The sequence below is a fragment of the Mangifera indica genome, chromosome 7 (genome assembly GCF_011075055.1).
Source record: "Mangifera indica cultivar Alphonso chromosome 7, CATAS_Mindica_2.1, whole genome shotgun sequence".
Taxonomy (NCBI): Eukaryota; Viridiplantae; Streptophyta; class Magnoliopsida; order Sapindales; family Anacardiaceae; genus Mangifera; species Mangifera indica.
The window spans coordinates 3,183,767-3,199,829 of record NC_058143.1 but is presented as its reverse complement, the minus strand read 5'-3'; the positions used below and the strand labels follow the sequence as shown (position 1 = coordinate 3,199,829).

General features: G+C 36.4%; 1 protein-coding gene across 1 annotated transcript; it reads left to right on the top strand.

Annotated features, from left to right (window-relative positions):
* Positions 1-9,556: 9,556 nt before the first annotated feature.
* On the top strand, positions 9,557-15,731 carry LOC123220612 (probable disease resistance protein At4g27220). Its single transcript, XM_044643074.1, has 5 exons — positions 9,557-9,926; positions 10,022-12,880; positions 12,979-13,461; positions 13,952-14,767; positions 15,149-15,731. The coding sequence occupies exons 2-5, from the start codon at positions 10,091-10,093 to the stop codon at positions 15,158-15,160; spliced, it is 4,101 nt and encodes a 1,366-aa protein (XP_044499009.1). The 5' UTR covers positions 9,557-9,926; positions 10,022-10,090; the 3' UTR covers positions 15,161-15,731.
* Positions 15,732-16,063: the final 332 nt, after the last annotated feature.

The window sequence follows — 16,063 nt, the reverse complement described above, 5'->3', positions numbered from 1 at the left end:
TGAGAGTCATCCTAACTAATAATGGAATGATTTGCTCCTATTTAAACCTTCAAATTCTTGTTAACTAATAATGGAATGGTATTTTAATTTTAATAATTATTTTGGTAGGAAACTTTATTTGAGCTGGTCACCTTTTCCGTGTTTGCCTTTTCAACCTAGTTGGACATAAATTGATAATACCAAACAGAAAAAAAATTATATTCAATGATTGATTTCATAACCACTGTATTAATTTAAGAATTTGATCTTAATATATTATCATCAAGTTTCAACCTGTGAAAATCCGGTGTCCCACCTTTGCCTTATTTTTATTTTAATAACTCTTCCAGTAACCATGTAAACAGGCGACAATCTAAGAAAATGTTGAATGTTGAGACTTCTCATGCATTTGGAATCAAACTGTCAATAGGCTGATTAGATAATAGACAAAATTGATAAATAAAATAGACTAACATTATTATGCAAGAAAAATCAATAATACTAAATATACAAAAAAAAATTCATTAACTTATTTATACAAACTAAAATAATATCATATAATTACGTGATTTTGAAACGAGAAAAAAAAAAGAAACAATCATTTCATCTAATCACAAGCTAACACTTAAAATTTGTTTGTACACATAATTTTATTTAACAAATACACCAACAATTTCATTTATAGGCTATCTTGATAAATAATGGTGGAAGAGTTTTCAATATGCAGGCGCAATTCATCTGTCCACTCTAAAGCATCCCACCAACTCTTTTCTGCCTTTATTATCACATCTTTGAACCTAAAATCAATACCAAGCTTCTTCAAGTTTGGGCAGCAGTAGAAGCTGATATGTTCCAGTGGCGGCCAAGGACCTCTCCATATGCTTACCAATCCAGGCAGATAGTGAAGTGTTAACTTCTTCAATTTGGGAAGAAGTGCAACTGACTCAGACTTTGTTGTATCCTCCTCGACTACGATCTGTTCAATGTCTAGACAATCTTCTATAACAATTTCCTCCAAGTTACAAAGATTTTGAATCATTGAGCTTGTAAGGACGTACACCAACTTGGGGCATCCATGCAGTGACAAAATTCTTAACTGGGCAAAGCTTCCTTTTGGTAGAATGCCCTCCCAAATACTTGTTAAATTCCACAAACGATGAATACTTAAGGTCTCCAGGAGAGGAAATACGGCATCCTCCACTTCCTCCACATGAACAACTGTTTTAATCTTGAGGCATTCACATATAACACAGAACTTCAACCCATTCATATAACCAACCCCGAAGTCCGAAAGGCTTTCTATGTCAAGATGATTGTCTAAATGGAATGCACTACTGCGAGCTAATATTTGCGAAACTTCCTCAGGTTTCTTCTCACCATTTACGAATCTCAAACACTGGCGTTGTTGATTATAATCAGATTCCAAATAATCTGGAACCGGAGAGGAAATGTCCTTGACATCATGACCAATAACAAATTTGAACTCTGTTATGCGATTTTTTATCCATGGGTCGCTTTCTCTGAGGAATTCTCGGACATGTTCAATATCTGGGAAATGAAAGGTAAGAGCAGTCAACCTTTCCAACTTGCTAGCCTCATTTTTGATGTATTTCACATCCTCATGCCACCGTGCATCTCCTGGATACAAAACAATGCTTAGAGTTTCCAAATTGCACAACTTCGAAATAATTTCACTCGAAATCAGATGGTCTGGCAATTTTTCATACTCATTGTCATCGATATACCCATAAAATGACACGTCCAAATGTCTTAAAAACTTCAATTTACCAATTTGATAAGGTAATTTGTAAATTTCAGTGCCCCGGAGATCGAGCACCTCAAGACGAACAAGGGATCCAACTTCAGGGGGAAGCATAAATAGACATTTACAATCACGTAGGATGAGGATTAGGAGATTTTCCAGCTTAGAAATTGTCTCTGGCAAGGACTGTATTCTAGTCTCAGATAGATTCAACACTTCCAGAGAAGCCATGTAGATAAAAAAAGATGGAGGTATCACTCTCAGCAAGCAGTTTCTTTGTAGGAACAATGTCAAAAGTTCAGGACAATTTGGTTTCTCAGGAAGAGCGCGTAACTCATTATCACTCAAAAACACCATTTCAGCATTTTTCCACTCTTCCTCCGAAGGTGCTTCTGTTAGTCCTGCTCCAGCTCTCAACAAGAATCGATTACCTTCCGGTATACACAGTGATGTGGATGGTGAACTACTTCCTGCATTGAATAGTTCCATTGACCTTGAATAAGCACTCAACAATGGAAACTGACTATCTTTTGGCACCGAAGATAAAATCCCCAATGCCAAATCTCTGATTAAATCATGCATTTTAATGGATTTTCCACCTTGTATAACTTGTATCAATGAAGCACGTACTAGAACATCAACTATATAACGACCCCTTTTTCTCACAGCTGCTTGAGCACCAGTAATTAAACCTTCTTTGATGCAATAGTCTATGAATTTATAAATAGTAACCTCTTGATCTTCTGGAAACAAAGCACAATGAAGGAAACAGCTCTTCACATCATGCTCCTTGAGTCGGTCAAAACTGAATTTCAATCGTTGGATGACATCTTCAGGTTGACATCCTTTAGCGCTTCTAGACAATGAGAATTTAACTGATGCATCCCTCCACTTGGAAACATTTTTCTCCTCTGCTAGGGCTCTTCCACTAACAATAATCAGAAGAGGCAAGCCACCACAGCCCTTAACTACAGTTTTAGCAAAGGCCTGGATATCTGAGGATCGAATTACCCTACCCATCTGTTCATAAAATAGTTCTCTAGCTTCCTTCTTACAGAGAGATTTTACTTCAACCACCTTAAACTCATTCTTGTCATGACCAGCGTCAAGTTTTCTGAATGCCATTATTATCTTGCAGCGATTTTCTGAATTGGGATTGGGAATACCCACGGCTCCCAAATCTATCTGCTCCCAAAAATCATCAAGAATCAACAAAAACTTTTTCCCTTTCAGGACCTTTAATAATCTTTCTGCAACTTGAGAATCGGTTTCAGAATGTTCACGAGACAATGATAACTGTCTTAAAACTTGGTTTTGGATCTTTGCCTTTCTCCAATATCTTGATACAGTCACAAAAATAATCGCATCAAACATAAGTTTTGTGTTGGGATGATTGATCAAGGCTTTCAGCACTGTAGTCTTTCCAACACCACCAGGTCCAAGAACAACAATTTTTGCAGCTCTAACATTATTCATGTGGCTGAAAATCTTCCGCACAGCTGTCTTAATTGATTTCTTGGCAAATAAATTTTCTTCATGGGTGAGTGTAACTGTTTGTGGAGGAAGCGTCTCCACAACTTCCTCACCATCATTAATGTCAAACGGTACATTTGCAGTTTGTACTCCCTCACCCTGAACCCCAGTATAACCTGACACAGCAGAAGTAGTCTCATCAGTACTTTTTGTAGTTGAAGTCATCACTACGGCTTCCTCGATCTCCGAGCTTGAGGCAGGAACCTGACAGCCAGCCGACAAAAATGTTTTATCCGCACCTTGAATTCTCTCAGTGTGAGCCTCAAAGTGGCCTGATAGAGCAGAAGTCGACTCATCTTTTCTTCCCGAAGTTGAAGCCACCGCAACAACTTTCGGTGTCACAGATGTTGCATCCGCACCTTGAACTCTCTCAGTCTGAATCTCAAAATGGCCCGATAGAGCAGAAGTCGACTCATCTTTTCTTCCTGAAGTTGAAGCCACCACAACTTTTGGTGCCACAGATGTTGCATCTGCACCTTGAATTCTCTCAGTCTGAATCTCAAAATGGCCCGATAGAGCAGAAGTCGACTCATCTTTTCTTCCTGAAGTTGAAGCCGCCACCACAACTTTTGGTGCCGCAGATGTTGCATCCGCACCTTGAATTCTCTCAGTCTGAACCTCAAAGTGGCCTGACAGAGATGTTGAATCATCTTTTCTTCCCGAAGTTGAAACCATCACAAAAGCTTCCGGTGCCAGAGATATTTCTTCAACTTGTATAGCAGAAACTGACTTATCTTTACTTCCGGAAGTTGAAGTAGTGGTCACAGATACTGGTACAATATGTCCTAAACCCTTCTCATGTCCAAGGCCTTTCGGATGAAAGGAAGGATCTTCATTCCAAGAATATGACAAGTGCTGTGCTGGAACTGTACCCATTAAATCAGCTACACGTCTAAAGCGAGTAGTCACTAAAACGCAAGATCCCTCGGCTGTTAACCACATGTTTAACCACGATTTTAACTTGTCCAATCTTGTATCATCTTCTTCCCTCATATCATCTAAAACAAGCAAGAACTTATTCTCTCTTCGAACCTCCATATGCACCAAAGGATCCTCACTACTATCAGTTTTTCCATACTCAACATTTATTGCCTCAACAATTTTATCAATGACAAGATTCTCACCAACAGAGACCCAAGCCCTATATAAGAAATGGGATTTCACCATCTCATCGTTGTAAATTCTTTGCGCAAGACGACTACTCTTCTCAGTTCCATCCATCCACACAATAGGGATAAAACGCAACATCTTCTCACCGTTTTTTAGCAACGTAGAAATTATAGTATTGAAAATAAGCATTTCAAGATCAACCAAATCATCCGATCTTGGAAAGCTTACCTCAGAAATTGCGCCAGTTTCTTTATAGTCACCAGCCTCAGCTTTGTGAAACGATTCCAAGACAGGCGTCAATCGAACAAGAATATCCCGAACTTGTACCTCGCTTTTAGATTTTGATTTCTCTGATTGCTCCCAGTCATCGATCAATTCATCGACATCATGAGCGATGCCTTTGAGATCGCTGAAACATGAGGCCAAAGACGGATTGTTGTCGTCGCGCTGTTCCTCCTTATTCAGGAGATACTTTGCTTCTTCTAATTTGAGACGTAGCAGTTTCCGGTGCTTGTTGTTCCAGAAAGATTCAGCCTGCGAGTCCAGCTTATTGCAGACCATATCGAAGATAAAAGACAGCCTATTGGCCATTGATTACAGCAAGTACTTGCAGGAGAAAACCAATTGGAAATGCTTGTGTGATGTTCAGCTGAAATGCTGAAGGAGGATTAGCTTTTGACTTCTGGTAAGGAAAATAATGCTCACATTAGTTTTTTTTATTAACTGATTAAATTTTTAAGTGAAAATATGTGATTTATAAATTTAATAAGTGAAAAAATGTTTTAAAGCAAAACCTTGGGTGGGAAAGTGTAAACCATTATATTAATTATATATTTAAAAGATATTAAATTTAAACTTGCTTAGCACAGAGCATATACTATTTTTCAGGGTAAGTTTGATTTGAATAATATTTTATTATCAATATAAAAAATTATTATAAAAATAGATTATTTAAATGATTTGTATTATAATTATTATTATGTTTGATATAAATAGATAAATATAAATAATTATTTTGTTAATTAGATTTAAGAAAATAATACTAAGTTTTAAAAATTAACAACTCTACCCTTGCCTAAAGAAAATAGGGTTTTCTTCCTCCCAATTTCGAGCACCATCTCCTGCAAACGATGGTTTGTCTTTCTTTCTCCTAGTGAAACCTCTTCTTTTGATGACCTCAGATGACATCTAGATGAAAAAATCTAGACACCTTTCTTCTAGATTTTTACGATGTAAACAAAGGCATCATCCAGATGAGTCATCGTGCCGAACAATGACAATGAGACCAAGATGAGACAACTTGTTGGATCAAAAAATTCAAGCAAAAGACGTCTAGATTTTTCGATTCAAATGTTGTCTAAGGTCACCAAGGAAGAGACTTCACTGGGAGGAAGAAAGACAGGTCGTCATTCACTCGAGATGGTGGTCGGAATTGGGAGGAAGAAAACCTTAAGTTTTTTTGGGGGGGGGGGGGGGGGGGGGAGATGCTAGTTTTTAAAGTTTAAAAGTTTTAGGCAAGGGTGAAGTTGTTAGTTTTATAACTTAGGGGAAAGCATAACAAATTTTATGTTTTTTAAATTTTTTGGTTAAATGATGATTTTGTTCTTAATTTTAACTGAGCTTTTTATCAAAATTTTGCTCATGGATAGATGTTTGGTTTTTTGAAAGTTGAAAGAGGTCACTTTGGGATTACTATATTTCGGGTAGGAAATAGTATTTTAGGCCCAAAAATTTATAGGTATAAATAATTATTATATATTATTGAATTTTTAATAAAAAATATTAAGATATTATTATAATTAAATTTTCTTAAGTATTGTTTTGAAAGTAAATATAAATTAATAAAATTTAATAATTAATTTATTAGTTAAAAGACGAGCTAGTCTTCTATAAGGCCTGTTAAGGGCCCAACATGACACGACCTTATAAAGAGTAGGTCATGTTGTGGGTCTTAGTGTTTACTCAGGGCCAATCCGACCTGTAAGATTTGTTATTGTGCAAACCTAGGCCCAACCCAATCTCCTACCATCTCTATTGAGGAGATACTTTGCTTCTTCTAATTTGAGACATATCAGTCTTTAATGCCTATTGTTCCAAAAAGATTCAGCCTGGGGGTCCAGCTTGTTGCAAACCATATCGAAGATAAATGATAGTCTATTGGCCATTGATAGGCAACTTGTAACCAGAGAAAACTAGTTGGATGCTGAAAAGAGGGTAAACTTTTTGACTTCTAGTATGGAAAATAATACTTACCATTCCTATTGTTATTTTAAATTTAAACTCACTTAGGACACAACACATATTATTCTAATTGTCTTCCTCACGAGGATCTATGCCATTGTCTGCACATCTCCCTTTTCTCCATCTTTCTTCCACTAGGAGATAACTATAGGCTATTTTATAAAGGGATGGATTCAGAATCTTCTTTTAATTGTAAGAGTCTTTCAAGTAATCCAATTTTTACAGTATGACAGTGAAATCATGCAAGTCAAAATATTGTTCTGCCTTATAGATAAAAGAATTAAGAATTGGATTGTAAACTGAATGATTATTATTGACAACTATTGCACAATTTATAGTATTACATTGTAATCTGGAAAGAAAATCTAATTCTGTTAAATGGGAAAAATAATATACACCGAATCAGAATAATATCAAATTAAAATTAAATTAAATCAAAATCAAAATCAAATCAAATCAAATCAAATTAGAATCGAATTCAATTAGAATCTGACTAAAAGGGAAAATAAATGATATTTAACACTCCCCCGTAATTGTAGTGATATCTCTCGCAGTTGTAATTGAAAACATAAGGAAAAAAAGCAATCATAAGACATTCCCTTGGTAAAGATAACAGTAAGGTGATAAATGGTAGGGACATGTCGAAGTCAAATGGCCCCATGTGAAACTAACTTGTAGATGAAGTGCAAGTCGATGTTGATATGTCATGTGCAAGCAGGAAACATTGGATTAGAGGCCATGTGAATTATCACAAAGCACAAGTGGAGATGAATGTAGTGAAATGTCGAGCTCTCGTAGAAGATAATAAAAACACCAAACATTAGCAATCACATGTGTGAGTGCTCAGTACTCAAACTTTGCACTAGGGCAGGACACAATAACTTATTTCTTGGCAATCCAACAAAAAAGATTACAACCTAGGAAAACACAACTACAAGTAATAGAGTGATATATTGAAACATCGGCAGCCTAGTCAACATTGAAATAGACAATGAGATAAGGAGTAAAGTTATAATGAAATTGAGACTATGAAATAGGGGTACCCTTAATATAGCGAAAAATGAGTTTAACTACACGTATGTCCCTATGAGTAGGAGCAGATAGATGTTGAGCTACCTGATTCATAGAAAACGTAATACCAGGTTGGGAGAGTGTAAGATACTAAAGGCCACCGACCATACTAGAATAACACTTGAAAATAGAATATCATCATATGGTGATTTCTTGGAATTAACAAAGGGTGTACCAAAAAGAGCATGTAAGTCAAGTTGGAAGCATGGAAGTAGATCTACCATGTACAAACGTGGAGACAAAAGTAAAGGGTAAGCTGATAAACAACTTCCATACGAAGGAAGAACCAAATCTCGACAAGTGAAGGCAAAGCATAATGTCAAGACATTCTATAATAGTTAAGCCATCAAAACCAATAATAACCAAATCATCCACATAAATAAGGAGAAACACAACTAATGTGGATGTATGATGAATGAATAAGGAAGATTCAGATCGACTATTGACAAACCTAAAATCAAGAAGAAATTAGTACAAGCGATGTTAATAATAGGCAAAACCAAAAGTCTGTAAAATACTATAGCCCAATGAGTGTTGGAGAAGAACTTCAAATGGACTCTTATTCTTGAGTTGTGGTATAGGCAATCTGTTAATAAAAAACACAATAGTAAAAAAAGCCTCCACCCCAAAAAGCATAAGCAGGTTAGCTTGTAATAAGAGACAATGACCTTTTTTTCACTATGTCATAGTGTTTCTTCTCTACAACAACATTTTTTGGAGAGGGGTATAGGGATAAGACAGTTGATATGTAATATTATGAGACTCAAGAAAGAGACTGGATGTATTAATGACCTTTTAGGCATAAAAAAACATAAGAGTGGTGTGTTGCTAATGTTGTGAGGAAGGGATTTTTGTATAGAGACTAAATTAGGGTTCAAACTCGATGTTTTCTACATTCTAGATTTGACACATGACCGTGTGGTATGAGACACATGATCGTGTGAGCAAAGCTTAGGATTCAGTTCACATTTCTCGATGATCTGATGATCGTTAGACATCTTTGATTGGTTAGTGGTCAACTATGACATATAGACTTCCTGTGTGTAGCTTGTGCATGGTCATGTGTAGAGTGAAATGACTAAAATACCCCTGAGAAATAGTGTTATCAGAAAGAGAATAAAAAAGGAGAGTTGAATAAATATCTAAAGGGGCACATGCCCATGTTAGTCCAGATACATGCTTGTGTGTTGATGAATAGGAACATACGAGGAGAAGACACAAAAAGGTTGTCATGTGCAAGTAAATTAAGGAGACACCCCCATGTGTCTAAAGGCACACGCTTGTGTATCTAGGCAAGAAAAAGAAAAGAATAAGGGAACTAGGCTAGAGAGTTAAAGGTCGTCTCAAGCAACAATACAAAGACCTCACTTAAGAGTTACGTTATAAAATGGTACAAGATATAATTATTTGGTGGAAGCAAGTGTTGATGAAGGTGGAGGTGTTGGAGCTTGCTTGCACTACTTGGGCTGAACTCTTATCAGTATAACTCACACCATTTGGTTGGTCAATCATATCAGTGTTAAAAATTATTTCTTACATAATACTACACTTATAAATAAATTATATAAACTTATTTATGTAACATAATATTATAGGATCTGGTAGGGGTGATTTTAAAGTGAAAAGAAATTAAACAATCACATTCGTTAATCACAAATTACCACCTTAGTTTATATAAAATAAATTCATATAATTTATTTATATGTATAGTTTTATTCTTATTTGTAATATATAAATTAAATATCTATCTATTTACATGAAAAAAAAAAATTGTACATAATAGAATAAAGTTTAATAATTTGCAGAACGTAAAGCCAACCTCCCGGAACTCCAATAACTGAGAAAGCATTCTTTCGGAGCTAAAAGTAGGTGAAACCTCGAATTTAGGTACCGGTCTCGAAACCACTATACCCAGCAAATATCGTGGGAGAGGATTTAAGCCCTTACTCTAATACTTGGAGTCTTACTCCATTATTAGTCAAGTTACTCACCCTTGTGGGCTAATATGCAATATTTTTGGAGAGGAATCGGATGAATATTACCAGGTATAACTTCATTCAAAAGTTCAGTAAGCCCAGAAAACTCAAGTCAACGTCAAATTCATTTCAGATCTATCTCATCGAGTCGCCGAAGCTTATTTGGTAGACCTGAGCTAGCTTCTCAGTCGACTTAAATAGTGGGGTGCGGCAGCGGAGACCAGCACATAGTTGGCCCAATTCATGCTGAAGAGGTAATAAAACCGAAAATAAATTTTTTAATTGACTATTTCTTGATCTATTGCGCTTGATTGCAGTGGTTGTATCCTTTCTTGATATATTTTTCCAGATCTACTTCTCTTCGTCTGATCTTGTATCCCTTCATCTGGTAAGACTCTCGTTGTCTCGTTGGTTGAAAATGGTGGAAGCTGTTCTCTCCCCATTTGCAGAAGTTCTCAAGATAGGAATTTTGGAAGGAAGAAACTTATTTAGTTATTTGTTCCACCAAAATAGATACCTTACGGAACTCAATCAGGAAGTAGAAAAATTGAAGGATCTCAGAGAACGAATTGTGGCTATGAGTGAGAATGCTGCTAGGAAAGGGGTACGGACAAGAAATGATGTTGAGCGGTGGCTGGGGAGAGTTGAGGAGTGTCTCAAGAGGGCAGAGTACCTTAATTATCGTGCTAGAGATGAGACACGATGTTCCGGATTAGTGAGCCGATATCGGCTTAACAAGGAAGCAGTGAAGGAGCTTAAGGCTGTCGTTCGACTCAAGGAAGAAGGAAATTTTGAAAGCGTTTCGTACGGCATTGTTCAACGGGATATATGGTCCAGAGATTTCAATGATTACGAGACCTTTGAATCAAGAATGTCCCTTTTTAATGATATATACAATGCATTATGCTCTGATAATATCAACATAATTGGGGTGTATGGGATGGGTGGGATCGGCAAGACTACACTAGTGAAGCAAGTTGCCAGGCGAGCCATGGAAGAGAAGAAATTTGATGAAGTGGTTATGGCAACGGTAAGCTTAACTCCAGACATTCGAAGGATTCAAGGAGACTTGGCAGATCAGCTAGGTGTGATATTCCAAGAGGAAAATGAAGCTGGTAGAGGAAGGAGGCTACGTGAGCGCTTGAATCAAAGGAATGGGGTCCTGTTAATATTAGATGATATCTGGGAACGTCTTGGTGATTTGGAGGAAGTTGGAATTCCTTTAAGTTATGACCATGGGGTATGTAAAGTGTTGCTGACATCAAGAATTCATGATGTACCGAGTAAGATGGGTTCTCAACGTGATTTCTTAGTTGGTGTTTTAAAAGAAGAAGAAGCTTATAGTCTATTCATGAAAACAGTGGATGATCCCATTGAAAACCTTGACTTACAATCCTCAGCAATTGAGGTTGTCCGTGCATGTGGAGGTCTGCCTATCGCCATTGTTTCAATTGCAAGAGCATTAAGGGGGAAACATGTATATGCATGGAAGGATGCATTGTGGACTTTGAGAAATCCTTCCTCTAGGAAATCGACTACAGATCTTAAGGAGGTTTTTTCAAGCATAGAGTTGAGTTACCAACATTTACAAGATGAGGAACTCAAGTCAACATTTTTGCTTTGCAGTATAATAAGATATTCTGATGATGTTCCCATTTTGGACTTGCTGAAATATGGAACAGGTCTAGGTTTATATAGAGGCATCAGTACTCTGGAACAAACACGAGATAAAGTATATTCATTAGTCCATGAGCTCAAAAGCTCCTCTTTGTTGCTTGATGGTCGCAACAGTGAATGGTTTTCTATTCACGCTGTTGTTCATAATGTTGCCTTATCAATTGCATCCAGAGGCCAACATGTATTTTCACTAAGAAATGAGGTTACTCCAAGGGACTGGCTAAATAGGGATTCGGTAACAAGTTGCAACGCAATCAGCATTCATGATAGTAACATTACTGTGCTTCCTGAAAGGTTGGAATATCCAGAACTTGAGTTTTTCTATATGCATGCCAAGAATGCTATTTTCAAAATCCCTGACAGTTTTTTTGAAGGAATGACAAAGCTAAGTGTATTAAATTTGAAGAAAATGGATTTATTATCAACATTGTCTTCCTCACTTCCTCCCTTAATAAACCTTAAGACACTTTGTTTAGATGAATGCAAACTGGGAGACATAGCTGGTATTGGAGACCTGAAAAAACTAGAAATCCTTAGCCTTCTCTGTTTGGATATTGAGCAGTTACCTAAAGAAATAGGTAAATTAACCAAGTTACGGTTGTTAGATTTGAGTGATTGTTCAAAACTGAAGGTCATTTCACCAAGTGTTATATCTAGCTTAACCGGATTAGAAGAATTGTACATGGGTAATAGCTTTGCTGAATGGGAATTGGAAGGAATCAACACAGAAACAAGCAATGCTAGCCTTGAAGAGTTGAAGCATTTGTCTCGACTAACCTCTTTAGAAATTCATATTCGGCACGCCAGGAACCCACCAGTGGGTTTGTTCCCCGAAATGTTGAAGAGGTACAAAATATTCGTAGGAGATGAATGGGACTGGCATAACAAGTATGAGTACAAAAGGAGTTTGAAGCTGAAGCTTAATCCCAACACTCGTCTGGAGAATGAGATTATTATGCAGATGAACGAAACCGAAGAACTTTGTTTAGATGGAGGTCAGGGTGTGAAGAATGTTCTAAATGATCTAGACGCAGGTGGCTTTCCAAAGCTGAAGCTTCTCAATATCCAAAACAATCCCCACATTCTGCGTATGGTCAACTCGGTGCAGCCACTACCTTGTGATGCATTTCCACTCTTGGAATCTTTGTTTCTTCGTAATTTAATGAACCTGGAGAAGATATGTCATGGTGAACTCACAGCAACGTCTTTCCTTAATTTAAGGACGATTAAAGTGAGAAACTGCGATAAATTAAGAAACATTTTGTCAATCTCTACTCTCAGAGGCCTTCCAGAGCTTCAAACATTGGAGTTGATTAATTGCATGAATATGGAAGAGATTGTCACTATTGGAAGAGAAGGGGATGTTAACTATGCTGATGTGATTGATATGATAGATTTTCGTCAATTACGCTTCTTGACTCTAAAATTCCTTCCACGGCTCACAAGCTTCTGTTGTCAAGTAATGACTCATTCAACCAATAGAATAATTTTGGAGGATGTGCTCGATCAATCTTTGCCTCTTTTTACCCGGGTAATTAAGTTAACAAGAACTTGTTCTTTATCAATATGCTCTTTCATTTTTTGTATTAATTTGTTATACTTGTCATTATCAATAATTTTCTCTGTCAGAGGCAGGTCATGTTCCATAACTTGGAGGCTTTAGAGCTTTGTGCAATTAATTGTGAAAAGATTTGGCCTGACCAACTCCCAAGACCGTCTGGTTTTCAAAATTTAACAAACATGATTGTGCGAGGCTGTGATAAATTAAAGTTTCTTTTTTCATCTTCTTTGGTTACAAGTTTTGTGCAAATCCGACACCTGGAGATATGTAACTGCATGGCTCTGGAACACATTGTTACAAAGGAAGAAGAAATAGAAGCAACCCCTGCGTTTATCTTTCCACAAGTGACCTATCTGAAACTCTGTGATCTACCAGAACTTAGAACTTTCTACCCTGGGAGACATACTTCAGAATGGCCATTTTTAAAAAGGTTGGAGTTAAGCGGTTGTGACAAAGTAAATATATTCGCTTCAGAATCTTTTAGCTTTGAGGAAACTGACGAGGCAGGGGTCGTTGTCCCTGCGCAACAAGCTCTCTTCAAGGTGGAAAAGGTACAAGACTCATTTCCTTGTTCTTCTTCATTTAGATTGTGATAAGTCACAAACCAAAATCATTCAAACTGTAACTCGAACTAAAAAAGATGGTTTGAAAAATTCTAACCTAAACTAAACCATTTTACAAACCAAATCATAATTTTTAAACGGTTTGTTTCAATTTTATGGTTTAAATCGAATTATACGCACCCCTAACTAAAACCTAAACTCAAGTTTGAGTCCAAACAATTTAAAAAAAAAAATTGATAATATGAATCAATAGGGTTGAACCAATTCAATTGTAATTCACCCCATTCAAAACCCACAATCGAGTTTAAAAATTATGAGACTCTTTCTTTATTCCCAATCAAACCAATCCCTTTGGTCTGGTTTTTAAAGCAATGGTTTAGTCATAGCTTGAGCATTCACTTTGATAACATTTACATAAAATTACTAAATTCTACAAAATTTTTTGAAGGAACTCCAACTTTTGTCTGATGGTTTTCAGGTAGTTACCAACTTGGAGGAATTGAGATTAAGTGGAAAAGACTTAACGATGATACGGGAGGACCACTTTCCGGACAACTTTTTTCAAAAACTTAAAATTCTCGCAGTCATGAATGATGAGTCAGAAGATTTCCAACTTGGTTTCCTTCAAATGTTTCGGAAACTAGAAAAGATTGAACTGAGATTGAGTTCGTATAGAGAGATATTCTCATTTGGAGAGGTCGTGAGATTTGTCGGGATGCTCCGATGCATACAAAATTTGAAGTTATGGAAACTTCTTCATCTCAAGTACTTGTGGAAACAAGAATCCGAAATGGACTCTATTCTTCAAAATCTTGAAGTTCTTGAAGTATGGTGGTGTGACGCTTTGATTAATTTGGTGCCATCCTCAGTATCTTTCCAAAATCTTAAAATCTTGGAGTTATGGTACTGCAGAGGATTGAAATCCCTTTTAGCACCATCCACAGCCAAAAGTCTTGTGCAACTCTTAAAATTGAGCATAGATGGATGTGAAATGATGACAGAAATTATAACAAGTGAGGTAGATGTGGCAGAAAATGAGATTGTTTTCAGAAAATTGACGCGTTTGTCACTTGAAAATTTACAAAGCCTTACAAGTTTCTGTTCTGGAGATTACACACTCAAATTCCCATCTTTGGAAGATTTATTTGTGACAGAATGTCCCAAGATGAAGATTTTCTCTCCAGGAGTCGTATCTGCACCCAGGTTACAAGAAGTAAGACAAAACGAGGAACAAGACGAAGGGTACTGGAAAGATGACGTTAATACAACCATACAATGGTTGCATAAAGAAAAGGTATGCATTTCATTTCTTTTGATGAAATATCTACTTTGTAGTTTGTTATATCATAAGATTCTTCAAAAACTTTTATCGCTTTCCTTAGGGTGGATCCTGTTGAAGATGGCTCGGTTCGAACGAGTCAATCTTGATCTGGTGCTCTAACTAAGTTTCTTGTCTATCCAATGACAATGTTTATTTCGTTAGTAAAACTATACATCCCTGGCAACATTGTTCACCTTATTGAAACCCTCCAGTGACACATTGAAAGCACCAGCTCATTTGAGCTGACACAATGTCATTGAACAATGTCGTCGAGGGGTAATGTGATCATCCTTTTGTGCACCACTTGGAGTAAGGTTTAATTTGTGACATTTTCCTTGTGTTATATTTATGTAGCATATCCCTTGATGAGCATGCATGTATGAAGACATCGAAGCAGATGTGTCCTCTTCATCTCCTCCTTAATTTGCTGGTTCTCCGCTTGCAACCTTTTGAAACATTTTTGGATTAAACATGTTGAAGAAAGATAGAAGCTGGAAGATTTAGAGACCAGGTTTAAGGTTCCTAGCTGCTTCAAAAGGTGAAGTTGTTGTCTAGTATACTGTTACAGTCTTGATAGTACTATAGTTTTCCTGTCTATCGATGTCAACAAGAAGACATCCACAATTAGGTGGCATTTGGACAAGAAGCAAGTCAAATCTTTCTATCAAGGCTCAACAGGTGTGCAAACCAAAACTTAGTTCTAATTCAGGTACCTCAACTCTACATGATATTAAATGCATAAATTGCACGAGAGGAAGTAGTAAAATTTATAGTTACTACGAGTTCCCCCTTTATTTATCTAAAAGAGTTTTTTTATTGGTATGATTAAAACCGGTTTTTGTTCACATAAGTGTAGTAGAAATGCAACTAGAAAAGATATTAAAACTTTATGGCTGATTCAGTTTGAAGTATAAAATAAAAGTGAAGATTTTCAAAATATATTTATTGCACTTCTTTTCGATATTTGAGTTATATAACATTTCTCTCTAGGTACATATCATTAGATGAAATATAAATCCAAAGAAACGCATATACTTAAAATTTTTTATTCAAAAATACAACAAAATTTAAAGCATGATAAACATTTAATAATAACTTGCATGCAAAAAGGTGAATAAGGATAACTCAACTGATAATATCTCCAATCATAAAACAATAAATAAATCATCCATGACAATAAGTAAATCATCCATATTAATAATCATAATATCTGAAATACAAAATCACAAGTGAAATTTGCATAAACAAATACAGTGTCTCAAACTGTAA